At 50.1% G+C, this 24,434-nt stretch overlaps 6 protein-coding genes across 9 annotated transcripts; 1 reads left to right on the top strand and 5 right to left on the bottom strand.

Moving 5' to 3' along the window:
- Positions 1–33: 33 nt before the first annotated feature.
- On the bottom strand, positions 34–2,366 carry PV09_04599. Of its 2 annotated transcripts, XM_016357972.1 has the most exons (3): positions 1,969–2,366; positions 1,266–1,550; positions 34–1,191 (listed from the first exon to the last, which is right to left on the bottom strand). In XM_016357972.1, exons 1-3 carry the CDS (start codon positions 1,979–1,981, stop codon positions 962–964), a joined length of 528 nt encoding a protein of 175 aa, XP_016214174.1. In that variant the 5' UTR covers positions 1,982–2,366; the 3' UTR covers positions 34–961. The 2 variants fall into 2 exon arrangements, with proteins under 2 accessions (XP_016214174.1, XP_016214175.1); XM_016357973.1 differs by having other exon boundaries at positions 1,266–2,366.
- Positions 2,367–3,584: 1,218 nt separating this feature from the next.
- On the bottom strand, positions 3,585–9,236 carry PV09_04598 (uncharacterized protein). Its single transcript, XM_016357971.1, has 3 exons — positions 5,554–9,236; positions 5,389–5,506; positions 3,585–5,334 (listed from the first exon to the last, which is right to left on the bottom strand). The coding sequence occupies exons 1-3, from the start codon at positions 8,630–8,632 to the stop codon at positions 3,765–3,767; spliced, it is 4,767 nt and encodes a 1,588-aa protein (XP_016214173.1). The 5' UTR covers positions 8,633–9,236; the 3' UTR covers positions 3,585–3,764.
- Positions 9,237–10,378: 1,142 nt separating this feature from the next.
- Positions 10,379–12,014, top strand: PV09_04597 (uncharacterized protein). The gene is made up of 6 exons (XM_016357970.1): positions 10,379–10,648; positions 10,702–10,964; positions 11,027–11,053; positions 11,171–11,368; positions 11,456–11,482; positions 11,539–12,014. The coding sequence occupies exons 1-6, from the start codon at positions 10,600–10,602 to the stop codon at positions 11,785–11,787; spliced, it is 813 nt and encodes a 270-aa protein (XP_016214172.1). The 5' UTR covers positions 10,379–10,599; the 3' UTR covers positions 11,788–12,014.
- A 3,538-nt stretch (positions 12,015–15,552) lies between these two features.
- PV09_04596 (uncharacterized protein) lies at positions 15,553–16,440 on the bottom strand. The gene has a single exon (XM_016357969.1). It carries the CDS (start codon positions 16,287–16,289, stop codon positions 15,912–15,914), a length of 378 nt encoding a protein of 125 aa, XP_016214171.1. The 5' UTR covers positions 16,290–16,440; the 3' UTR covers positions 15,553–15,911.
- A 709-nt stretch (positions 16,441–17,149) lies between these two features.
- PV09_04595 lies at positions 17,150–19,878 on the bottom strand. Of its 2 annotated transcripts, XM_016357968.1 has the most exons (7): positions 19,568–19,878; positions 19,284–19,383; positions 18,849–19,234; positions 18,259–18,800; positions 17,999–18,202; positions 17,541–17,939; positions 17,150–17,488 (listed from the first exon to the last, which is right to left on the bottom strand). In XM_016357968.1, exons 1-6 carry the CDS (start codon positions 19,818–19,820, stop codon positions 17,694–17,696), a joined length of 1,731 nt encoding a protein of 576 aa, XP_016214170.1. In that variant the 5' UTR covers positions 19,821–19,878; the 3' UTR covers positions 17,150–17,488; positions 17,541–17,693. The 2 variants fall into 2 exon arrangements, with proteins under 2 accessions (XP_016214170.1, XP_016214169.1); XM_016357967.1 differs by having other exon boundaries at positions 17,150–17,939.
- A 250-nt stretch (positions 19,879–20,128) lies between these two features.
- PV09_04594 lies at positions 20,129–23,783 on the bottom strand. 2 transcript variants are annotated; one of them, XM_016357965.1, is made up of 3 exons: positions 22,606–23,783; positions 21,275–22,545; positions 20,129–21,218 (listed from the first exon to the last, which is right to left on the bottom strand). In XM_016357965.1, exons 1-3 carry the CDS (start codon positions 22,829–22,831, stop codon positions 20,247–20,249), a joined length of 2,469 nt encoding a protein of 822 aa, XP_016214167.1. In that variant the 5' UTR covers positions 22,832–23,783; the 3' UTR covers positions 20,129–20,246. The 2 variants fall into 2 exon arrangements, with proteins under 2 accessions (XP_016214167.1, XP_016214168.1); XM_016357966.1 differs by having other exon boundaries at positions 21,275–23,783.
- Between the last annotated feature and the right edge of the window lie 651 nt (positions 23,784–24,434).

Here is a 24,434-nt window from a genome sequence, read left to right as displayed (position 1 = left end):
ATTTGGGAATGGAGAAAAGGAAAAAGTAAAGATAAAAAAAAAGTTACTGCATATTTAGCCCGTTTAGCAACTAGAGTCGTAAAAAGCAAATAGCACGCAGCACACATGTCAGCCGAGTCAGTCTACTCGAGACTGGCAGCAGCACATTTCATTTGTTTGGCGTGGGGAGAAAAAGACCAACACACACCGACAGCACCTGGAACGCTGGTTAATTGACATGAACCCACGTGGTATTCCACTATCCGTCGATTCGAGTGGCTCATTCTTTGGTGCAGGTCAGAAGCTTTCTGAGACCAAAAAAAACGAGGGAAAGACAGCAAGAGAGAGACGACGTGCTTTATGTTCAAAGTTTGTAGAATTAACAGTCGCACTCCATTGGGGGGTATATATAAAGCCACTGCACGCAAGTAACGACCATATTAAGTATACGCCCGGTCAAAGTCGCCTCGCGCTCGATCCACGCCAACACATTGCACGAATGTGAGAGTTTGCTCCTTCCTTTTCCCTGTTTGAAACGCGCAAGAATCTAGCATGCCGGGTGGTCGGTTTGCATGTTGTGCGTGTACATGCGCGTGCGTACTGGTGCGAGCATGTTTGTGGGTTCGTGTAGGTGGATAAACGGAAGGGGTCGTGTTTGTTGGTTTTGCGTATTCGGTGGGACACACCACCGCCCCCGACCACAGACACGGCCAAAAAACCAAAAAGGGTAGTGTGAAAGCGAGAAGATTGGAAGCCACAAATAGAGAAAAGAAAACTTCAAATAAGCATCGAATCGTCCTTCAGCACTTTCAAGTCATGATCCGCAGACGCATCATCCCCCTTTCGCCAACGCGGTGCGAGCCGGAGAGGGGGATTCGTTGACCCCTCCGACTTACCTCATCCCAACATAAGTTTTTTATTCGTGTTGCATGCTCGGGCGTGTAGAACAGAGGTCGTGCGGAAACTTGAAGAACCATCGCGTCTATGCCTTGGTTTCGGTGGGGGCAGCCAACTCCGGGTTGTCGGCCAAGGGGCCAGATGTTGCAGACATACCCTCAGTGGCGGGCTTCGGGGCTTCCGCGGGCGCCGCAGGAGTCTCATCAGCAGCTGGAACTGGAGCCGGAGCTGCTGCAGCTGCAGGTGTCTCGGTCGCAGGGGCCGGAGCCGGCTCGGTTGGCTTAGCCTCTTCAGTTGCTGTTGGAGCGGGTGTTGCTAGAATAATCTAACGTCAGCATCGCAATTCACGCGCTGAAGAAGCGCATGGGTGAGCCAAAGGAGTAACAAACCGTCAGCAGCGGGTTTTGCCTCTTCGGCCGTCGACGCTTCTGGAGCGGGTGCTGGCTCAGCGGGCTTGGCTTCTTCGGCTGGCGCAGCAGCGGCAGCAGGTGCAGCGGCAGCGGGCTCAGCAGCTGGAGCAGCAGGGGCGGGAGCCGTCTCCGTGGGCTTCGTCTCTTCGGTCTTGGTTGGCTCAGCAGCAGGGGCTGCGGCGAGTGTCTCTTCTGTCTTCTTCTTGTCCTTCTTTTTGAAGATCGACTTGAAAGTCTTCTTCATGAGGTTGATCGCTTCGGGAGCTATGAGTCAAATTGTTGTTAGTCATGGGTATCACTTGACATGTCCTGGATTGCTCTTGGCACGGCGGTGATTTAAGGAGCGATTGAGAAGAGGGTGCTTCATGATGATAAGCAGTTCGCAGGACATGATATTTGTTCCCGTTCTGGAGGTGCAACAGCAGCAGTAACATCCGTATAACGACCTTCTCTGCTGGCACACGCTGCGCAGAAATCAATGCATTGGAACAGATGAGTCGCGCGCATGCTTATGTACGCAAAGGCCGTAGATAAGCAAGAAAAATGGCGAGATGAGGTATGCAGCGGACAATGCGTCTACGCGGTTGGGGGCATTGTTCATTATAGATTGCTTGCAACCAACCTTGCAGTGCATCGCCATCGGGGACCCTGATGGGAACGGAGGCGGGAGCAGCAGACTTACGGACTCCAGGCATGGTGACGGGCCTCTGTGTCGCGAGCTGAATGAGCGTGTGCTAGAGAGATGATGTTGGAGAAGTCAGGGCCAGGTGAGAGCGAGCGTCGCGTTCGGACAGCGATGCTGCAAGTGAGAGGGAAGGAGGACCGACGAGTAGGAGGAGGAGGAGGAGGACGAGGAGGACGAGCAGGCGCGTGGAGTGGTTGTTTGTGGAGGTGCGATCGGCGATTGGCCGGCCCTGCGCAACTCAGCGAGAAAGCTCGAAGAAGTCAAGCGGAAGGAGGGAGAGGGGAAAAAGAGTGAAGACGATGGAGATCGATGTTGTACGAGCGGCGCTGGCAGAACGACGAAGGATGCGCAGAAAGGATGCGAGCAGGCAAGGTGATGTGAGAGCAGCGGTGCCTGTTCGAACTGTGGTGGAGACGGTCGATAGCGAGCGCGAGACCCTGCGTTATCTCACGTGTGGCTTGCGCTACTAACCGCAACGTGCTGTGGGCTACCGCTGATCGTTCGCGCTACGGGACTCTGGCGAGCGCGGCACGACAACGGGAACGGCCAGAGCTTTCACCTCGCTCGCCCCCCGTTTCAGCCCGTCCACCCCCGCCGTCTCCACGCATTATCTCTCTCCTCCGCTCTGTGCAGCTCCGTCAGCCTTTCGAGGAACACTCACCACCCGCCCACGCGTGTCATGTTCGGTCATCCTTTGTTGCTCCAGGAAGCGCCGCCCTCGTGCGCAGCCACGCCAATCCTCTGCGCGTCAGCATGCCAGCTGAAACACCACACGTCGATGCGGAAGCTTCCGTGCACATCATGAGCTGCGTCTCCCGTGCGCCGATCAGGATGTGTCCCCGGGGTACGCGAGCAAGGTCACGTTCAACTGGGTCCGGCCGCTTCTCTTCGTCGTCCTAGCCACCTTGGCCCATCATTCTGGCTTCTAATTTCTTGGCCGGGCGAGGGCGGGTTTCGTAACGCCGCGTCCTGACCCAGACGGGAGCCGATTCGGAACAGGATCCATGCTTGGGATATTATGCAATCTTCCGTCTGGATTCGAGGGGCCGCTTGGGGATGCTGCAGATCTGGTTCTCCTGTCGTTCGAAGAGAAGGGCGTTTCAAGCCGCCGGCGTCCACGTTGATGAATAAACGTCGACGTCGTCGTGCCAAAGCTCCAGGGCTCAGGACCCTCCACGTAGCCCTGTTCTTCGCCCTACCCAAAGCCCGTCCAAAGAGTTAGCGAAATTTGGGATGTTGCAAGAGTTGGATGCCCTAAATGACCCAGTCCATTTGACCGAGTATGGCAACGTCTATATCTACGCAAGGATGTACAGTCCATTCACTCGCCAAAGAACTCTCGTAGCCTGGTTAACGATTAGGATGGTCACACGTTCGAAAATGAAACTCGATGGTAATATAACCCTATAGAGTTTCATCCTCCATTTTGACTTGAGCATCATCATCGTCATCACCACCCCAGAGAAAGACATACCTCGTAAGCAAGTCCTTCGTCCGCATCAAAGAGCTGTGCCTATCTAGGCGACCTTACTCCACCCCAAATTTTCGGCATGGAGGCCTCTCAGAGAAGGGTAATCCTTTTTGAACATCGGTATATCTGTACTGGTATCGGTCCAATTCCTTCCTCTCGGTTGCGAATTACAAGCAGCAGCGCTGGGTCTAAGTTTTTCAAGGTCGATTGCTCTGACCAAATATGTACAAGTTCTACAGTACAAATGCAAAGTGTAATTACTATCTCATGTCGTCTCCCATGGCATAACGCTCATCATAAAAAGTGGCGTCTACATCGTATATTATGGCCGTCTTGCTGGATTAGCGGAGTGAGTCGCGTCCGTCGCTGATTCTGTACCACCTGCGCCCTCCTTGCCTCTTCCCCTACCTCTGTTGCCGATCTTTTTTCGCTCACCTGCAGCTACGTCACCAGCTCCAACTGCACCTCCGCCTCTACCACGTCTTCGGCCACCCCGACTACTGCCTTTGCTTTTGGCCTTTGCGGCGTTTGCCGCCGCCGCCGCCTCCTGCTCCATCACTCTGGCACTTTCTTTGTCCCACCACTCCTGGAACTCCTGTTCTTGTTGGATCTCCGTTAAGCTGCGTTTCGAACCAAAGTCGCGAATCTCTTGTTTTTGTATCTCTTGCTCGGACAATATGTCGACTAAGCTGCGTTGTTCAGAGCTTACGGTTCGTTCAGGTTTTGGTACATGGCGTACCGACTGAACAGTGACAGGTCTGTCTGAGATGGCAAAGCCAGGACTGTCTGCCGATGGAGTGTTTGATGGTCTCTTTGGAGTCGACGTTATGCGTGAAGAGGGGGGATTCTGCGTTGAAGACGGCGTTTGCATGTTCGAAGGTGAAGCGATTGACTGTCCGGTCCAAACATTCTTGTCTTTTACAGGAGTGCTAGGATTCGCAATGGTCTGACGCATCGTCATTTGAGGCGCTTTGGGACCAGAGAGAATAGGTTGAGCTGTAATCGCACTTCCCGAAGATGTTCGCGATGCTGCCTTGGTTCGTTGGTTCACTGTCTGCCAAGGAGAGCTCGTAGTTCCTGTAGACTTTCCAGTGCTTTGAACATTCAACGAGTCGCTCTTGGAAAGTTGCTGAAGCTGTTGTTGTTGCCTTTTACGCTCCTTTTGTGATATTTTATTGGTAAATGAGCATGATGGAAGGGCGGGAGGAGCATTGGATTTTGCGGCAGCAAGACCTGCCGACAAGTTTGATGTTCGGCTGCTCGCAGCCTGCTGCATGATCTCCTTCAAGTCAAGCCTCGCTGATGGCAGAGGTGCTGCACCCCACGGCTTCCCAGGTTCTCGTGACGAGGTCGACATACCAGCATCGGGTGAAAAACTAAACGGCACAGGTTTTTTTGAAGTCTCGCCCCATGGACTCGATGCTGATGTTGCGAGGGGTTGATGTGGCAGCACAGCAGTTATCTTATCCTTGAATGAGCCAGACGACATTTTATGGTCTTCGTCGTCATCATCCATAGCAAACATCAAATCGTTAACCGAAGATTTGCCTTTTAATTCCGGAGTCGCACCGGGACTTGGCGATTGTGGCATGTGGCTCGAAGATCTCCTTCGCGATGGAGTAGACTTTGGCATCTCATCTGCGCGATGGAAGCTTCCTGCTTTGAACGAGGCCGGTGCTCGAGGGTCGACTTCGCCATATTTGTTGAACAGCACTATTGTATCAATTTTCGCCCGTCGTTCTTGTTCAATGCGCTTCTCCAGGTCAGGATATTTCCGCCGAATATGCTCCTCTTGCTGCCCAGTTCGGGACATAATTGAACAATCAACTTGCAAACGAGTAGCCGTCTCGTCCAAGTCGTAGAATAAGTCCTCGTCAAGTTCTTCAAGATGACTGGCTCTTCTGTCAACAGGGCTTCTCAGAAGGTGGAATTGGAAAAAGCCTTACCCATGCTGCAAAACGGCTTCGAGGTTGTAGCAGATGTACTCCAACGCCTTATCCTTGAACGATGTTACAGAGCAAGGCGCAATAGCGTTGAGCAGCTGACAGACATTACGTGTGGTAACTAAGATAATTAGTACTCTGGCAAATAAAAATTCTCGAAGAACTCACCATAGCGACCGATGACCTGTTGACAGACCTCCGAAAGTCGATCAAGCATAAGCTCATTTGCAGCCGACATGACATCCAGTACTGAATCAAGAAATTCATCCAGGCCATCCTCAACAACGTCGTCGAAGAGCTCTGCCCCTGTACCGGCATAAATATGACGGAGCACTTTTTGGAACACATCTTGCGAGATATTACGAAGATCAACGCGAATGGCATCCTCAGGTTTTTGTAGCTTTCCGCGTCGTTCGGAAAGCCACTGTCCGCCGGTACGCCCTCTAAAGAGACCTTCGAAAAATGGACATCTCTGACAGATTAATGCACCGTGCACCCATGCCTCCTCGCCGTTTGCCAAGTCTACGACAATGTCTGCATTCTCGAAAAACGAAGCATCGGCGAAAGCAAGCTCCATATCACGGTGAAGTGTCGATGCCGGTAATATAAGTCGCTTTAGAGCTGATTCGAGATAATTCATCTCAAGCTTGTTTGCGATCCTTTGAAGCTCTGCGCGAACCTGGCGGTAACGGAAAGCCATCTGCTGTTGAGGTGGACGAGTCCAAACAGGAGCAAGCGAATCACTGTAGAAATATAGCGCAAGATTGAACAAAGTAACGACATCTGCCCCTTGAAAGATAACCCGCGTGAGCCCATCTTCGCCTCGCTTGACGACGAGGACATCTGGAATGGTGAATTGTTCGAAGAGATTAAGCTCCTCTAGCGCTGTTCGAATAATCTTACTTCTTGCTGTTATGATAAATTGATGTATTGGAATCTCAATTTCAGATGTCGTCGAGCACAGAAGCAAGTCGTAAGGTAAGATTGGGGCGTCGCGCGGATGAAGTATTGATTGAATATCTGCATCTGGATCTTTGGATATGAGCACTAAATCGATGAGATCCCTTTTCTGGAGGCTAGGAGAGGATTCGTAAGCTGTACGAAATGGTTTGAATGGTACAAGCGGCCACAAATCATTTAGCAGCGTGGATGGCGATATCTTAATCTCGTTACGCATTTGTTGGCAATCTTCCCGAATTGCGGCATATGCGCCAAATCCAGAGGCTCTGACAGCAGTGACACGTGTGAGGCCAGGTATGCGAGAGAACTTGAAGTCCTTGGGCTTATTTTCGCCAGATCCTACGGCCGTTGCGTCCTTGATTTTTGCCCGCTTCACCCGCCTCCAAACACTGCCAGCTTGGGTTACAATGATGATGGAGCCGCTCTGATCAATGTCAACATCTCGAGCTGACAAATGGGCCTTCTTGTTTGACCAGACACGAACTGGGGTCGAGAGCGCATTCTTAGATCCAAGTTTTGGATTGGTAGTCGAGGCTTCATTATTCTGTAATCCTGGTGGCTCGCTGACCGTCACAGTGTAAACCTGGCCAGACGTTGAAAGCGCACATATCGTGTCACCAGCGGAAACGATCTTGCAAATGCGGTTTGGTGTAGCGTCATACTTTGTAGTCATGAAGCTGGACTTCAAGAAATAATTGTCGAAGCCGTAAAGATGAAAGTCAACCTTGATATAAATGTAGTGGGCGAACACGATCACTTCTCGGCTCTCGAGAAGTACCGTCGTGGCACGGTCGATGGCAGACACAGATGCGATTGGTGATGAGAAACGAGATGCCGCAACGTCACGCGGTACGGCCTGTATCTTCGTCGATCGAGATTCCGAATGCACTATTCCTAGCTGGCCTTCATTTTTACCCCACGTGTACAAAGCGGTCTCCGTGTAGGCCACAGAATGAATCCGAGATGCTGCAATCCCAATAACTGTCTCTTTCTTCAAAGGGCCAAATATACGTCTCGGCGACGTTTGAATAGCTTCTTCATCGCGTCCAGGGGATTTTGGTAGGTCATAGCCCAGCTGCCCACAGTCATTGCTACCCCACGTAAAGACTTCTCCCTGGTCGGAAAGAGCAACAGTATGATTTTGTCCCAGTGCAACGGCTGCAATCTTCTTGTTCGCGATTGCGCCGCCATCGACACAGACAAATTGAAATCGAGTTCGTTCGTCGCCCAATCCAAGACGACCACCTTGGCCATGACCGCAAACATGTAGATTTGACTTTGGATCGTCGGTCAAGACCGCCGAGTGCAATTTCGACATGTGCACATTTTGAATACGAATGGGTTTGTTTCTGATTACCGAAGGCAAATCAGTGACAAAGACAGGCTGTATGATACTCGATTTCGACAGGTCGCCACCTGCCCAGTGTGAGCTTAGTGACTTGACGTATTCTTGATATGCCTCAAAATATAGATGGTCAGGACGTCGAAGGCTGATGCGCTCAGGATTGTGACGATCATCTTCGTCACCAAAACCAAGAGTGATATTCTGGTTGCTGCCGAAGGTGAACATTTCATCGCCTTGCAGATTCGTATACGAGATGAGGCTACCCCGGGCTTTGTCCTCAGCGATCATCCCCGGCATCGATTCATCGTCGCTGTCATCGTTTGCGCTTGGGTGATGCCGCAGGTGAATCGTGTTGGTCATCTTGCCTTGCAGGGTCATCTCGAAAAGATCGAACGGACCATTCCCTTCCATATCTTTGATCTTGATTAGGCCTCCCGCAAGCTGATGGATCTGCCCAGAGCCGTGGCCAAGCGCATCCTGGCGATCGCGCAGTATTATGTTATGTGCGATAGCCAGGTTTCCGGCGTAGAAGGCGCGGTGCAAGGCCGTCCACGCATTTTCAGCGTCTTGCACATATATATCGGTCAAGGGATGTCCGAGGAGTGCAGATGCGAATTCATACGCATTTTGCGATTTCGACGACGCTGCAAGATGCAAAAGTGTCCGACCCATAGGGTCGCGATAGTTGACATCCGCCCTTGTCAGCGTCAAGCTGCCGTGTCCTAGCGCCGGGTCAACATCCTTCTTGCCCTTTACGACCAACGAAGGACTTGTCCCGAAGCTTCCGGGGCTCCCTATACCCAGGCCTATGGTGTCCTTCGCGCCGGTATGACCCTTGAGTGTTGCGCCACCGGAACGGGTGGTATACCCAGATTCCAGCAGGACACGCCGAAAGTTCTCGACGTCATCTTCAAGGTAGAACTTCCAGAGATAGCCGCTCATAAGAATTAGGTGAGGAGTCTCTCGCTTGCTTCTAGGCAGTCCAACACCTCGCTATGACCTCCGTACGTGGGATCAAAGCCTGTTTAAAGGTGTCCTTGTGCCGAAGCTGGAAACGACTCCAACGTTGGAGAATATAGAAGGGAAAAAAGTTCGCGAAGGTCAAGAAGAACCTTGCGATGAATGTTGCCTCTTGCACTCCCTGTATTGATGAATTTTCGCGTTGTGTGTCTGTGTGTGTGCGCGTCCTGGAAGCGGGGGCAAATGCGTGATTAAGATCGAAAGTGGACGGTACCGCTGTGAGTCACAACCCAGCGCGTCAAGTGCTCGCAGCTCGTATTCGGCGGTGATGTGTGAGAAATTGTATGGTAGGCTTTGCCTGTCGTGTATTGTAGATCGTGGGCCGAGTGGGTTTGTTCGGTGTTCACGCACTGAAGTCGATGCAGGTACAGGCAAAGAGGATCAATGACGCTTTGCGCGGTGGTTCGCCGCGTAATTGGACAGCAGAGGAGGTATGTCGCAGAAGGGTCGAATCTGTTCTGCACAATGAGCAGCAGCAATTGACGCGCATAGAGTGTCACGAATTCGGGACGTTGGTCGCGCCGCGGTCAAGCAGTATACATGTAGCTGAACGAGGTTGCCCCTCCACCGGTGGGACGGCCGTTTTCTCTCCGCTGAAGGAAGAAGTCGGGACAGCCAATCCCAATCATTTCATCATGCACGACATGCAAGCCAATCAAGTGGGTATTGTTGGCCATTGATCCCAGTTTGCGGGGTTTTGATGTCCTTCATCATGGCCACCATTGTTGCGCCTCTTGCTGTGCTACACTGCCATGCGCTCTTGCGAGGACCTCCGATTCGCCCGCGCAGAGGCAACATGTACTTGTAGGTACCTACGGATACAGCGTGATTGCGCAGCTTGACCCGATACTTCTGCGGATCTGCTCTAGGCGTCCGAAGAAACGAGTGTTCGCACCTAAACGATCTGCAGTGCACGCCTCGCGGGTGTTCAACGGTTATGCTCTGCATATAGCAGGATCGTGGCCATGGATTTGGCCGCCATGCTTATGTGAAGACATCGTGGACCCAACCTTCATCTTGAAGGAGTAATGTGAATGATTGTGAAAAGAACTGTCGAGGCACCTCTTGCACCAGAGGCGGACGCTGCCCGTACAAGTTCATGGCTCGTACGCAGGTTAATTTAGGCGCAAAGTCATATGAGCCACGTTTTTCATGCAATGACCGCGCAAATTGACTTCCAATCTCTCTCCAAGAACCCGAATGAAGCTCTATCCATGATTCCTGAGCTTGCGCACGAACACAAGGACGAGTCGTTCCGCTGGCCTGTACCACCACTCTGTCTAGATCTTGAGCCTTAAGGCACGGGCAAAAAGTCTCACAGAATTTCTGGTTTTACTTAAATCAAGCGTGAAGAGCTCTGTCTTGTTAGGAGGAAGATGAGGCTGACTGTGCTTCCAAAAGTGCTTTGATACCAAACGGTCATTCGCTATGACCGAGCTCAAGAGATGGGTTTGCCTGTCACGAACAAATAGATGGTGTGTATGAATTCGTTTGTTACACTCCCATCGTGAAAGAAACAACAGGAGGGAGGAATATCGTCTCGTCAAGAGGTGAATACATACCTCTCCCTAGAAGAATGGGACGAATCCACGCCGTTGCATATCGTGTGCCTGTTACTCATGTGCCATTTTGCTTGTTCTCGTTCGATTTCCTCTGCTTCATCTCCTTCTTGGATTTTGCCTTTCGCATCATCTTCATCTTTTGCCATCTCACGCCCACTGTAAGCTGGAAGACGCTCGCAAATTGCGATTCATCGTCGAAGTTCACGTAAGACTGATCGACGTCATCACTTAACTCCTGTGCCGAAGCATCTCGGAGTTAAGCCAAAACATAAGAAATCTCGTCTTTGACGAGCGCACCTTAAAATTTAGTTTCCTCAACATTTCAAAATGTCTCCCGCTTCCGTATTTGCGTCTGGCAGAACTGCACTTATTACCGGTATGTCATCGTGACTCCGCCTCTTCCTCGAGGTTGCATCTGACCGTCGTCAGGCGGAGCCAACGGAATTGGCTTTGCCGTTGCACAGCTTTGTCGCAAGCACCAGATGAAAGTGAGCATAGTGGACAGCAACCCAGAGTACATCAAGCATGCAAAAACGAAGTTGGAAGACGCAGACTATTATGAAATGGACGTTACGAGTCCAGAGGCGTGGAGCGAGTTGAAAACAAAAATTGGCGGGGCGCCAGACTTTCTCATGCTGAATTCTGGCATTGGCTTGAAGGGCACCTACGGCGACTCGGAGTATTTCCGTAAGGTACTTCTTGATAGCAGATGAACTCGTTTGAATTGCCTGTGACAGGCTAACAGAGAACCTAGATCTTTGATGTCAACTTCTTTGGCGTGGTGGGTCATCGTCTTTCCCATGCGGGGTTGATTTCAAAACATCCTTCCCGGTGGGAATAAGGATTTTGCCCTATGCTTTCAACATCCATAGAATGCATGGGCTAACATAAGATTCAGGTGAATGGCTTAAACACGTTCGTTCCTAGCATATCATCAGAGAAGAAGCCAGTGGCCATTGTAATTACCGGTTCAAAGCAGGGTATTACAAATCCTCCAGGGAATGTTGCCTACAATGCATCCAAGTCCGCCGTGAAGACTCTGGCAGAGCATTTGTCATGGGACCTCCGTGATACAGGAACGAGTGTACATCTCTTGGTGAGCATGACCCCTCGCTAGATCTTTGGCTTTGTCATCTCCGCCCGCCGTTTAAGATGCGAACATTGGAGCTGACTGTTCGCGCAGGTCCCCGGATGGACATACACTGGGCTTGTAAGTCTAGTTTTTGGGGCTCATGTGCTACGAACAGCATGCTAATTCATGTTTAGAGCGGCAACACTCCAGGGACGAGCAAAGAAAAGCCTGAGGGCGCGTGGTGGCCTGACCAGGTCGCCGACTACCTTTACCAAAAGATGAGCGAGGGTAAATTCTACGTCATTTGTCCCGACAACGACGTCTCGGAGGAGACCGATCGTAAACGCATGGCCTGGGCTACTGGAGATATCATTGAGGGAAGGCTGCCTCTTTCGCGCTGGAGGACCGAGTACAAGGAGGAGGTCCAGAAGGCGTTGGGCTGATGAAACCTACGTAACATATCAAATATCAAGTCTATTGGGCCTCAATCGGCTGCGGTGTCAACCAAGTTAAAAGTCAAAACTTCTATGGTTTAATCATATCCATTAAAGTAACCGTGAAACGCATATCCATTACGCAATGGATGGTTGAGTATAAAAATAGTGTAACTCAAGGCTTATAGGGAACTGCTCGCTTCTACAATTTTATTAATTTAATTTTATTTCTTGAGTTTTTATTCACATTGTGGTGTCTCCTTCACTACTGCGAAGCCAAAGACCTTGTGACCATTTCGTTGATAACAGCATACCGATTGTCATGCGAATCGCAAAAGGGCTGAAATTTCATTGAGTGGCTTCAGCGCACTTAGCTACGCCTATTATGTGCCAAATTGTATTCATCTGATGGTATAGGAATAATTCCAAATTACACGTCGAGCTCCATCTCGACCTCTGTGCATCCGTAGACGGGTATTGAAAGTCTGGACACCGGCCAGACGCAGTACGTGCCTTTTTGTATCAAATCTACAGTTGAGACTTTAAATTCTCTTCATCCTGTTATGATTTTTGCCTCGGTAACAAGTCCCAGTCTATATTCCATTCCTCCAGTTTATGGTTGCTGTTCTCGATCTTTGCTTGGTAGACTGACAAGCGAAGCGCGTGAGAATTCAAAGCAACGTTCCAAAGGACTCATAAGACCAGAAAGGGCGATCGAAGACTGTGAACGCTGCCGAGACTGGAGATGCACTTGTACAAAGCCGTTGGGATGGGCGATGTGAGAAAAGCATCGAAACATGACTAACCAATCAGAGCAGTTGAAGTGTGACGCTGCTTGCACAGCAGCGACAAGCCACATGTTTTGCGTCATCGTATGATCAGTTCCCTGGCCGATTCCTGGCCAAAGCTGAAGTCTCAAGGCCAGAGGCAGCATAAATTGACCTCTGAAGATTCTCACAATCTCGCCACGTTCAAGCTTCAGTCTGACTGAACATCATTTTTCAAACCCTCGCTTCGTCACAGACTGTATGTAAGGATATGGCCCTGAACTCAAGTCTCCCTATAGAAATATGGTACTAAAGCATGTATACAGATATCCTCGCAACACTATACAATCCCCTTCCCCAAGTCAAAACAATATGCCTGGCTCAACGACCTCTTCTACCACAACAAACACCACCGGCTCCGCTACGTCGAGCATGATCAAGGGCCACAAGCAGGGCTGTGTAGCATGCCCAACTGGCGACGGCGGATGGTGCGAGTGCTGTGTCTGCACCGTTATGTAGACGTCCTTTCCCCTACTATTGACGATGAAACGAAGTCGACGTGGCAGAAAAACATTTACAACATCATGCTATGGAATCTGATGGTTGCTGCACCTAAAATCAATTGAACGGATTTGTTACATTTAGCGGGATACCATGATTGTATGCGTACAAATGGAAGACTTTCTAGCGAGGAATGTTTGAACAATCCATATCCTTTATTGCAGCTCATTCGATATGCTTCACCACCACATCTGATACTAAGGAAGGAGAGCATATTCAGAAACTATTCGTTTGTAGACACTTTTCTAACATTGATTTTTCAGTCCCATAAGCCAGCAGACAATCTCGGCGGTCAACCTTTCTGGCGCATCAAGGTGAACCAGATGCCCGGCACCCTCTATGACCGATACCTCTTTTTTCGGTATGCCCATGGCTTCAGCGAGCTGGTACGCGGTCTCCACTCGGATCCAGCGATCCTCCTTTGCCCAAAGGATCTTGACCGGTGTAATTGCAGTGATCTCTTTGTAGCGTCCATCTACGTCCGCGATATGCTGCTGGTCGCACTGCGCAATTTGCGCGACGAAGTTGGCTCGCGTCATTTCTGAACGGATCCAAGGTGCAACCAATCCCTGCAGCACAGATTCTGCCATTTGTTTGTACGACGCCTCGGTAATGTAGGATCGCACAAGGCCAGCGAAGACAGAAGGCGGAACAGCTTTAAAGACGTCGGCATGCTTGCCGACCAATTTAAAAAACGGCGAACCTACTGGTCGCAGCGCAACGGGGTCTGCGAGGAAAATCCCCTTGTACTGAACCCCGTGTATCAAGGCTGCGCGTAGGGAGATTATACCGCCGAAATCATGCGCCACCACGACTGGTTTCTTTTCTTCTCCAAACCTCCAGCATTCCTTTGCGATAGCCGCAAAAGCAGCAGCCTGATCTGCAAGAGAAACATGTTCCGGATCATCGCGTGCTGTCTCCGTGCGCACATGTGATTCTCCGTACCCGGGATTGTCAAAAAGATAGACGCGGTATTCGAGTGTCTGCACAACCGCGAGTGCTATCGGTGCCCATAATCGCGAATTCCAGGGCGTTCCGTGAATGAAGACCAAGGGCTGAGCATTTTCAGGCCCAAGACTCGTCCATCTGAGCTTGTACCCGTTATGTTCAAAAGTTTGAGTGAGTTCCGTAGACATCATTGATGGTCGTAGACTTAGAAGCTATGCGATGTGATCGGACTTCAAGTTGTTCTGTTCCATACCGTCCATTGCACAATGATTATATACTCGCCTTAACAATGGCCATGCGAAGGCCTGTAGCATACGTTCGACATGACGCGCCCTGTCAGGCGCAGACTTAACGACAAGCTCAACGCGTGCTGTGTCTAGGCCGCTAGCCCCGCGCAGATGCAAATCACTACCCTAGAAAATAGGCCAAGGGGCCGCGAAGATAAAATTTAATATTGCATAAATTGATAGTTCGATTCAAAACAAGTCTGCATCCGTCGATGCGTGGGCCTCTCAAAGACGAACCGAACGGGGGTTCCAGTGCCCATTTTGTCTTCGGCGTAGGCGGGGCAGCCGCTGGTTATTCTGCCCCGACCATGCTCGCTTCGTAACAAGCCAAAACCATTGGAACACTGATGGTAAAGAGCGTACCGATTTGCCGTCTTTGTGACATTGAGGGCGAGGCTGCTTTGATCGTGGCTTGAAGGCTCAGTTGGCATCTTCTACTGACTTTTGCCGACTGGCTTTAAAAACCCATCATCTCCCTTCCCCAACCCTTGTCAATCTAGATGACGCTGTAGTGATGTTCGATATCTCTTCGTGACATTTGATCCCGACGCCTCGGTCTTCGAAGGAGAGAGGAAAGAAAACATGAACCCTAGGATTGGTCAGTACCACGCTCTTAGGCGCAGTCTGCGCTGGGGCGGATTGTGTTCAGCATTGATTTCTATCTAGCCAGCAAAACCACAACCTAGGTTCTAGAGCAAACGTTCGTCCGAACAGGGACCGCCTCGCTGATGTCTCGTGTCTCAGCTTGCCTTGCTTCAATCTGCCATGGCGAAGTGCCTACTGTACCAGCAGGGGAGAGCTGTGGTTTCTAAGCCCAATCGGGGACTAGACCAGCTTCTGACGCTTCACACACGGTAGACTCTGACCACCAAATTCGGACGCTCTACGTATTTGCCCGTCCTTAGAATGCTGTCGGCATTGTGAAAGATTCTATCGATTGAGCAGATGAACTGGGTCGCCTTCTCATGCCATGTCTGTATAGTCTGCTAAATACTATCACATTCGATCAAAAGTTGACAAAGTGACGTACGCAAGTTATTGCAAAAGTACAGCAGTGTTGACGAACGAGTGGCGATCAAACACACAGTAACGGGAGAATTTCACTCCTGAGGGGGAATTTTAATATTTGAAGATTCTCAAATCCCGTGACATATGAGAAGCACATTCCGTTTGCTCAGGCATGCAATTTCCAAGCGACAAGACGTGGAACGAATCGTGGGCCAGGCAGTTCCACCGTGCGATTCGTAGCTCATAGAACAGATGCGGAATGATGCAGGATGATGCTCCCGCAGATTTGAGATGGCAGCATGGTTAAGTGTATTCCATTAACGACACGTGACTAACAGGCTAGTAGAAGCGATCCATCCGACATGGAAATAAAGATCATTGATGCAGTCCATACAGTTGACATGTTCAGTAAAGCCTCCAACGCCCTGTTGATACCCATGATGGTATACATCCCCGGAACCCTCGGCCTGATGGTCGACTGGAATTCCCAATCCGTTGCTGATCTAGCTCGTCATACTGTTGGAGAGCCTCAGCCCTTCTCCGTCCGAGCACAAAGGTTGAATTAGTTGGGGGTTTCTAAGGCCGCCTGCTTTGGAGGGCGTCCGCGACCACGACCGGTTGTGGTCGTCGCCTTCACTTTCTTCTCCTTGGTACTGGTGGAACCCAGGGGACGACCGCGACCTGCTCCGCTAGATGACTTGGTCTTTGTTTTCTTCATAGATTCCGGCAGTCTTGGGCGGCCACGTGGTCGACCAGTGGGCGCATAAGGCTTTGTCTTCCGCAGATGCTCAGGCTTTCGAGGTCGGCCTCGTCCTCGCTTGACAGGGGGGGCTTCCGTGCTTTCACTTTGCTCTGTCCCTTGCTTGGTCGTGTCCGATGTGGACTCCTTCTGCTTGGACTCGGCGGATAGCTGCTTTTGATCCTCTGATGTAGACGCCATGTTTGTCCTATTGTGGTCGAAGGATGAGAAACGCGTCAAGTGATTTTAGCCTCAAGTCCTTCGAGTGACCGTAATAGTTATAAAGAAGTTGGGGTTTTACAGTGTCACGGACGATCTGCACAGTAGATGTGATGGGATAGGGTTTGTTGACAACCATGAAGTTGGGGGTGTTCGCGTTTCTTAACATCCCCCGCCACGGTCTTGGCAAAAAACCCATTTCCAATCTAAAAAAGGTTTTCTCCAAAACAAAAACCTAAAAAAGAAATAACGAACGTTTTTTTTTTTTGGTGTCGTTTAAAAATGACTCACTTTGTCTTTTCCTTCGGCCTTTTCGTCAATTTTCTTTATAAAGATAAAAAAAGAAAAAAATTACGAAATTGATGCTCATGTTCCAATCAGTCGCTTGATTTATTTTGAAGTTCTCACAAAACTGGATAAACATATGAACGCATACCAAGCCAACAAGGTTCCCGCGATCCATCTCGATGACCAGCATGACGTATAAATCGCAGACACCTGGATCAAGCTGTACAATCTCAATCACACCCTCAACGAATACGGTGGCAGGGGAAAAGATCAAGATAACAAACGTCGTTACTTGTCTCAGATCAACACCAACGGATTAGTATTCTTGTCAATATGAAGATCGCTAAAGTTGAACGCATGGCAAAGCGAAGCTTTACCGAGCTCCATCGATTTAACATATCTCCAGAGCGGCCGTGTTATTGTATCCTCGCCGGGCAAATGAGTCGCTTCGCGTACTCCCGAAGTCCGTATCGGTCTTAATTGCAAGTACGTTGTTAGTGGAAGTCTACGCTTTCTTCCGCATGAAAACTTGCAAGCATTCTACTCATACAACTTCTTCTTCTTCTTCTTCTTCTTCTTCTTCTTCTTCTTCTTCTTCTGCTACGCTACATAAATAGTGATCTTGAGGATATTGGCTCTCTCCCTGTCCAACAAAGTTCTCGATCAAATAATCTTACAACCGGAAATAATTCTACGTTCTTATTCACTGAATTCACCCTCTGCACAGCGCTATCTTACTCGAACGCGCTGTATAGAGTTTGTCTGCAAGGGGGCCAAATTTGCTGGACCCCAGCACAAATATGCCATCAAAGTCCACGCTTCATGACGCCCATGAGATACGGCTCGAAGTCTCCAAAGGAAGTTAGGGTTGGGTATCGCTATTGGGTTACAATCTATCTCTACATCAGATCATTGTCCCATATTATGTAGATCAGCTGATCATACCAGAGCTTTAATAGTAATATCTCTGAAATAATCCTTCGGTACTCTAACCATGTAATTGCTAGAAACAGCATGGACATGCATGTTTCAGTAGGCTCCGAGCCGTTCTGCAGAACGATATCTCCGATAATCGACCAGCAGAAGATGCCTAACGAATCAAAGGCTCTGTATACCTCGAGTTTCAATCGGAAGCAAGATCATTGCCACCGAGGCGGCAAGATAACAAGCACCTGCTGCGAGGATCGGTGCTGAAGGATGTACCTCTCCCATTTGCGCAGCTATGATAGGCGCCGTAATCCCTGCCATCCTATTCAAAAGCGAAGCTATTCCTGTGCCTGTGCCACGGCAAGGTGCGGGGAAAACTTCAGGAGTATAGGCATACAAAACCCCATACATTACGTTCTGGAAGATGGTAAACAAAAAATGACTTGGACGAGTCCAGAGAATCCTGATGAACCTACTTGGAAGAATGATTCTATAGCAGAACAAATCATTTGGTAAGTGGGATCATCAGATACTATGAAGAGATAGAGGAATACGCCGCTTATCAGTGTAGAGATTGCCATTGTCCCTTTACGCCCGAGACTCTTGACATCCACTGTGTAAGCGGCAATAATGCTACCTGGAACGGCAGCAATGGACGTGATAAAGAAGTTTCGATAAGCCTGAGTAAAAAATTCAGCTGTCATCAATGCAGGACAGAATTTGATCAAGAACCTACAACATCAGCCGAGACAGGGGCAGAATCTTCCCCAGCGTGCTCTAAATATTGAGGGAGAAATGCGTTGAAAAGCGGGTATCCCATGCCAATGGCAGCCCACATAAACCACAGCAGCACAGTCGTGATTGCCAGTCTGCGATCGGCAAATAGTGCTCCCACTTTATCAAGCGAGAATTTGCTCATGTTTCGCTTGTTAATTTCCATCACCGTCAGTTTCGGTGCACCGTCATCGACGTCATCGCCGAACTCAACAAGTATGTCCTCAGTCAGCCACGTGTTTGTGCCATTGTACCTTGCAATGGTCTGCACCACGGAAACGGCTTCAGATTGTCGCCCGCGTGAGAGCAGATATTTTGGTGACTCATAGAGGCGGAACAAGAAAAATCGACAAACAAACATGAACAGGGTCGTTAAACCGAGTGACGCGATGTAAAATCGCCAACCTCTATTGTCAGAGCTTGCGCAACATGGCGCGGAAGATGAACCCGAGCAAGGAATCAGCTCAGGATCGCAGGACCAACGCGGGATGAGCATCCAGGCGACTACGTGCATTAATCAGAATGGGAACAACTCTCGGAGAAGGAACATACGAATTGAAGCGATTAGCTGTCCGACGGGCCACCAGACTGAGAGAAGAGTTAGAAGCTTATTTGACTCGAACGGTAAAAACTCGAGAAATAGTGCCCCGTCCACAGGAAGGTTCCCGCCAACTCCTAGTCCCATACATGCGAACAGCAGAGCGGTGATAGCCCAGGTAGGGCCCAGTGCTACAAGGGTTCCAAACAAACCGCACAGCAACAATGTGATGTTGAACGCAGGTTTTCGGCCAATGATGTCTGATGCAATGCCCCAGAAAGTGCTGCCAATGGAAAGTCCAATGAACGTGACCATGGTCGTGTATCGTATGTGCGATACAGAAACGCCAAATTCTGGCGTCAGTTGCGGCAGCACGAGAGCAAGTCCTTGCATCCAAAGACTACGATTGTTAGAGAACATTCACAAACTATTCGTCGAGTGTGACGGACTTGTCGGCAAGCCACCCCATTCCACACAAAGAAAACAACTGCCACTGGTATTTGCCCATGCCAATATCCTGTATGGCCTTGTTGATGATTTTCGACTTGCCTATTTCCGTACTTAATGAATGAATAACAGACGGCGAGCAAAAGCAAACACATTCTCCTGCGTTCACGGCCTATGAGGGGAAGAAATCTCCCCAAGAAATAGGAGATTGGAGAAATAGTGCAATTTGTTGTAAGTCGGAAAGCTCGTGAGAGGCGTCGCAGATTAACGGAAGAATGTCACTCACGGTCATATCCAGTATCTCCTTCCGAGGAACCAAGTTCGTGCTCTATCTCTGCCTTTACTCTTTCGATAGTGCCTGCTGCGGAGGGCAGGAGAGGGTCAGCATCCCCATCGTCGTCTCCATCCTCAGCATCGTGGAGAGAACGATTGTTCAGGGTTGTTTCCTCCGAATTCCGCATGCTGTGGAGAGGCAAAGATACTAAATCGTGCCCGCTTGGCCCCGGACGTCCCTGTAGTCGATTGACAAAAGATTCCATTTCGCAAGATCAGAGCCTCGTATATTGAAGCTCAGTGGGAAAGCACGCAAGATGGCGAAATGCACGCATAGGACGGATTTGCATGGTGCCCAGGATGCAGCTGATTCACCCCAAATTCAGGCATCAAGGACACAAGGCATTAGTGCACGCAAGGCGAGAGCAACACCATCATCGTCGCGCTAGAAAACTAGCTAGCTTCTTATTTTTCTGTTCTTCTGCGACCAGTTCAAAATAAAGGAAAATATCTACGTAGACAATTTTGACTTTTGATCGCAGTCAAAACGCAATTGAGCAAGTGAAGCGATGCTGCTCAAAGGAAATATCAATTTGCTACACGCATCATAATTTAGCTCGTGGTAAGAGCAGTATCAAATGACTAATTTTTAAGTCCTTTTTTGTCAGATTCTTCCATCACACGCTACATTCTCACCAATGCGTTGGTCCAAATGTCTTGCCTGTTGGCAGGACAACCTGAATAGCAGCATCCTGCGCATCAAGCGTAGAGGAGACGACATTGTTGCCCCACCAGCTCGGCGGGTTAATTTGCGGTAGGAGGAGCGCGAAGAAGATGATGATGGTCGAAACTGCCAATCCAGAATCCAAAGCGGCAGAGGTAACGTAGTTATACGTAAGCCACCAACCTCTCTTGCTGTTCCTGATCAGTTTGTTGAATATGAAACCCACAACTCCCCAGGAAAGGTAAGTGAGCGGAGTTGCTGGAGGGATGTAACCTATCCCACCAAAGATAACCGGAGCATGAAGATATCGGAACGGACTTCTCGGGAAGCGTTTGGTGCCATAGTAAAAAATAACAGGTAGGAGCGCACCGATCAACCAGAAATACTGAAGGTTTTTATAGATACCGGAACCTGAAAACATCCGATTGGGACCAATGACGCCCCAAATGATGGAAGCAGTGAAGAACACACGTCCGTTGGGGCAGGTAAAGCGGGCAGACTGCTCGGCATCGCAAATGCCTTTAATGTTGCCAAAAGCCCAGTACAAGACCGCAACTTGGACCACGCAACTCCACAAAGACGCGACGAACTGAGCGAAGAACAGTGGCCGTGGAGGTACTTTCATGTAATGTCCAAGTTTTAGATCTTGGATGTAAGTCAAGCCCTGGTACATAGCGATATAGCCGTATGTCTTGAATGACATCATGGCAAGCGGACGACCAGGAAGCATATAACCAATAATGAACTCAGTGAAGACATTCAGTCCAATTTGAATATTTGTGATGGCCTGGACCATCCCCAGAGGCACAATCCATACAAATGAGATGATGAAGGCTATAATGAGCGCCCACCAGGTCAAGTGTGTTGGCCAGTGAACCACGGTGACAAAGGACAAAGCCAGCATGACAATGAATATGACAAAGAACCACCAATCGGGTGCCTAAGGAATTTGTTAGAACGTATAGACACGAAGCGATCCGAAACGTCTTTACTTACTTCTTTGTACTTCTTCATCAACTTCATGTGAATATCGTCCTCTTGATCGCGTGCGGCCTTCATTCGGTACCAGATCTCTTTGCCATGGTATAAGTACGTATGAACGATGACACTGATAATTGAAGCGAAGCTAAGGCCGTACGTAAGGGCAAAAGTCGTGGATAAGAAGAGGGGTGAGTATTCCGCATATTTCTTCTCATCTAGCGTGTATTCAGGCGTCACGATCCGAGAGACATTGTAGGTATTTCCTGTGTTGTCGTAACTGGTGGAGTCGGACATTGGCAGGTACTTGGCATACCATGTATTGGTGTAGTGGACGGCGGGGGCGGCGACCCACACAAAGAATACTAGGCCGATGAGGGTATTTGCAATGGCATGCCATGGTGGAATCAGAGGGCTGAGGATATACGCTGTAATGTAGGTCCAATCAAAAGTGAGTGGAATCACTGAAAGGCCTGTGAAGCCACCAAAGACCTGGTTGATAATGACGTTATTCGGTCGAATCCACGTGACGAACGCGAAGACGGAAAGTCCTTGCCAAATGAAGCCCGGGAACCAGTACCAAATGAATGCACCGATGAACACGTACATGAAGTACCTATAACGTGAAATGGACCACCCATTCGTCTCCGCTGGGTCTGGTTTCTCCCTGCTATGAAGAGAGTAGAACAAAGCGCAGTTAGGAAGTACGACTGGCCATATCATAGATGCTGGGTAAACCAAGAATCGTCGGAATATACCCGCCAGGCCCAGACCAACCATTTGCGTCGTTATTGTGAAAAGCAAGGCGAATCCCCAACCGTAGTCAACTTTGTAGAATCCAATCAAAGACTCCAACGAATAAGTCGAGTATGCAGCGCCTTGCGCGAAGGATACATTGGCCATGATGGTGATAAGCGTATGCTCTTTCATATTGAAAGGGCCAGGATTCAAGGTCCACTCGATACCAAACGTTCGGAACTTCTTCTTTGGCAAGAACTTAGCCATGGCGACGCCGAATGGATAGGACACCAGCTGTGCGACGATAGACGTAATCTGGATGGCTGGGTTGCGAAGCGAGAATAACATATTGCAACCGGACCCAACTGTGACAAAGATCATGCCCAAGATCCAGGCGCGAACAGTATTGCAGGGGACGTCCTCGTCCGTCGCACGCACAGCGGCGCGGACTTCCGGGTACGGGGAATTCTCTTCAAGTTCATGCTCGAGGTTGAGCTCGGCCTCGACATCTTTGTGACCCAGAGCACCTTGAATGGCATCGCGCTTTTCAGCTACAGTCGCATTAGAACTATGCACGGTATTTAAAAAAAAAATGACCAGCTACTGCGTACATGGCAGATTTGGATCGAACTCGTGCAAGGCGCTGAATTTCTTTAAGTCCGCCTCAGCGTTTCTAACTTCCTGGCTGTTGGTGTCGCTGTCGGCCTGTTTGGCCTGAGATTGGACTTCTTTATCATACGCGATCGTTTCAACACCGGAGGCGGAGCCAACACCTTCGAGCTGGACGGCGTCCGTGTCGCGACGCGAAAACTTCCAAGGTCTTCGCAACTTATCCATGGTTGGAACTGAAAGGTTCGAACGCGGCAGTGATGTTGAGGAAGTGAGGAATGTAGCCCTCCCGTGCAGGACGCTCAAGACGATCCTCGACACACGCTACATGCGGGAGGGATGTGCATGTTTATACCTTTTAGTTTCATCAGGGTATCGAACCACATCGAGGCACTGGGATGGATCTCCGCATTGCCAGCCAAGCAAATCGTGCCTGCCACAACAAGACTAAGGGCTATCGCTTCTTGAGATTGTGGATGCCGTCGTTAACCGTTGTCAGACCGAACTGACTGCTCATGTTATCGACGGTCTGATCTGCAGCTACGGACAACCGCCTTCATTCTTGTGGACCGGCAACAAAGTGGCACACGAGCATTGACGTGATACCGCATCGGGAAGGAGCACGATCGTCGCCTCACGGTGTTGACAGCGATAAGAGCCGGCAATGGGCCAGAGGTCTTGTCGTCACAAAGCTTCAGCTTGAAGGCTTCGCTGTTCCGCGGTAAACCATGCCTTCGGTAGCAGTCGTCGGCCGGGAGGCGATGCTCAATGGAGTATCGACAGCGTGTATCTCAAATGGGGAAACAGGGTTACAGCGCAGCCGAGACAGTTGGACGGGGTCACATATTGACCGTCGAACTGTTCGGTGATTTCCTAAACAGCCGGGGTTGGCTGATAAGAGCGGCTCGAAATAGCGTCGTTTAACGTGATCGTGCGAATCATAGAGATACAGTTGATCAACTGGAGAGCAGATCCTCCGGGGCTATAACTTGTTCCAGCAAGGATGGGCGGCGCATGCAGCCGCCGGGCCCTACCCAGCGACTCGACTTGACGCGAAGGTACTGCAGGGAGGTCGGCCAAGGTGACACAGGAGTGGCGAACTGGTTGTCGCTCACCAAGTCGAAGTCGTTCTCGACATCTGACATGGCGATTTGCAACGACAGCGAGCGTGCGATGGAGCGCGGGCGCGTGGAGGCGTGGCGGGAGAAGGAGCAATCTGATCGACGGTGGTCGAACACTGCAGGTGCGAGCAACCAATCCGGAAGCGGCAGCCCAAGAGCTTCATTGCACCTGCCGCTCTGGGCCGACGCTCAACCCCGCATGGAGTGCAAAGCCGATGAGGATTTCGTTCTTTCAACGCCGACTTGTGGAAAAAGAACCACTGAACTGACCAAGCCAGTGGCGATCTGGCCCGTCGTGGCGCGTACGCTGAGAAAAGCTTCGGCGGGCTTGTCGTGCCAGGGCGTCACCTCGGCAGCGTTTGGCATGCCAATCGTGATGGCCACTTGCTGTCACCCGACCGCAATCTTGTTATGCTTCGACTGCTTGGATCGGCTTAGCAGTACGGAACGGTGCATGGCGCTGCATAGCAGCGCGCTTCGACCCGCGCGTGCCCACTAGAAGGCTTCAAGAAGGTCCACACGGCTTGCCGACAACCACACAGGACTGACCGCGCAGGAAGCAAAACAGGCTCGACAAGTGGCAACGTGGTGTTACACTCAATCCCGCCTTTTGCTCGGCATCCATGTGCGGTCTCTGGACCTCGTGCTGCGACCTCATTTCTCCCGCACAACAATCACGACCGTGTTGATGTCCTGATGTCCTCTCTGAC

Source organism: Verruconis gallopava (assembly GCF_000836295.1).
Source record: "Verruconis gallopava strain CBS 43764 unplaced genomic scaffold supercont1.13, whole genome shotgun sequence".
Lineage (NCBI taxonomy): Eukaryota > Fungi > Ascomycota > Dothideomycetes > Venturiales > Sympoventuriaceae > Verruconis > Verruconis gallopava.
This window is presented reverse-complemented; position numbering and strand designations above follow the sequence as displayed.

Coding starts and splice junctions, on each gene's coding strand:
- PV09_04595 (XM_016357967.1), bottom strand. CDS start 19,820: ATGGAATCTTTTGTCAATCGACTACAGGGACGTCCGGGGCCAAGCGGG. Junction 18,203..18,258: donor CCCCTGTCTCGGCTGATGTT/GTAGGTTCTTGA, acceptor TTTTTTACTCAG/GCTTATCGAAACTTCTTTAT. Junction 17,940..17,998: donor CTATAGAATCATTCTTCCAA/GTAGGTTCATCA, acceptor ACCATCTTCCAG/AACGTAATGTATGGGGTTTT.
- PV09_04596 (XM_016357969.1), bottom strand. CDS start 16,289: ATGGCGTCTACATCAGAGGATCAAAAGCAGCTATCCGCCGAGTCCAAG.
- PV09_04598 (XM_016357971.1), bottom strand. CDS start 8,632: ATGAGCGGCTATCTCTGGAAGTTCTACCTTGAAGATGACGTCGAGAAC. Junction 5,507..5,553: donor ACAGGTCATCGGTCGCTATG/GTGAGTTCTTCG, acceptor TAATTATCTTAG/TTACCACACGTAATGTCTGT. Junction 5,335..5,388: donor GAAGCCGTTTTGCAGCATGG/GTAAGGCTTTTT, acceptor CAGAAGAGCCAG/TCATCTTGAAGAACTTGACG.
- PV09_04594 (XM_016357965.1), bottom strand. CDS start 22,831: ATGGATAAGTTGCGAAGACCTTGGAAGTTTTCGCGTCGCGACACGGAC. Junction 22,546..22,605: donor GTTCGATCCAAATCTGCCAT/GTACGCAGTAGC, acceptor ATGCGACTGTAG/CTGAAAAGCGCGATGCCATT. Junction 21,219..21,274: donor TGATGAAGAAGTACAAAGAA/GTAAGTAAAGAC, acceptor CAAATTCCTTAG/GCACCCGATTGGTGGTTCTT.
- PV09_04597 (XM_016357970.1), top strand. CDS start 10,600: ATGTCTCCCGCTTCCGTATTTGCGTCTGGCAGAACTGCACTTATTACC. Junction 10,649..10,701: donor CAGAACTGCACTTATTACCG/GTATGTCATCGT, acceptor GACCGTCGTCAG/GCGGAGCCAACGGAATTGGC. Junction 10,965..11,026: donor ACTCGGAGTATTTCCGTAAG/GTACTTCTTGAT, acceptor CAGAGAACCTAG/ATCTTTGATGTCAACTTCTT.
- PV09_04599 (XM_016357972.1), bottom strand. Junction 1,192..1,265: donor GGCAAAACCCGCTGCTGACG/GTTTGTTACTCC, acceptor AGATTATTCTAG/CAACACCCGCTCCAACAGCA.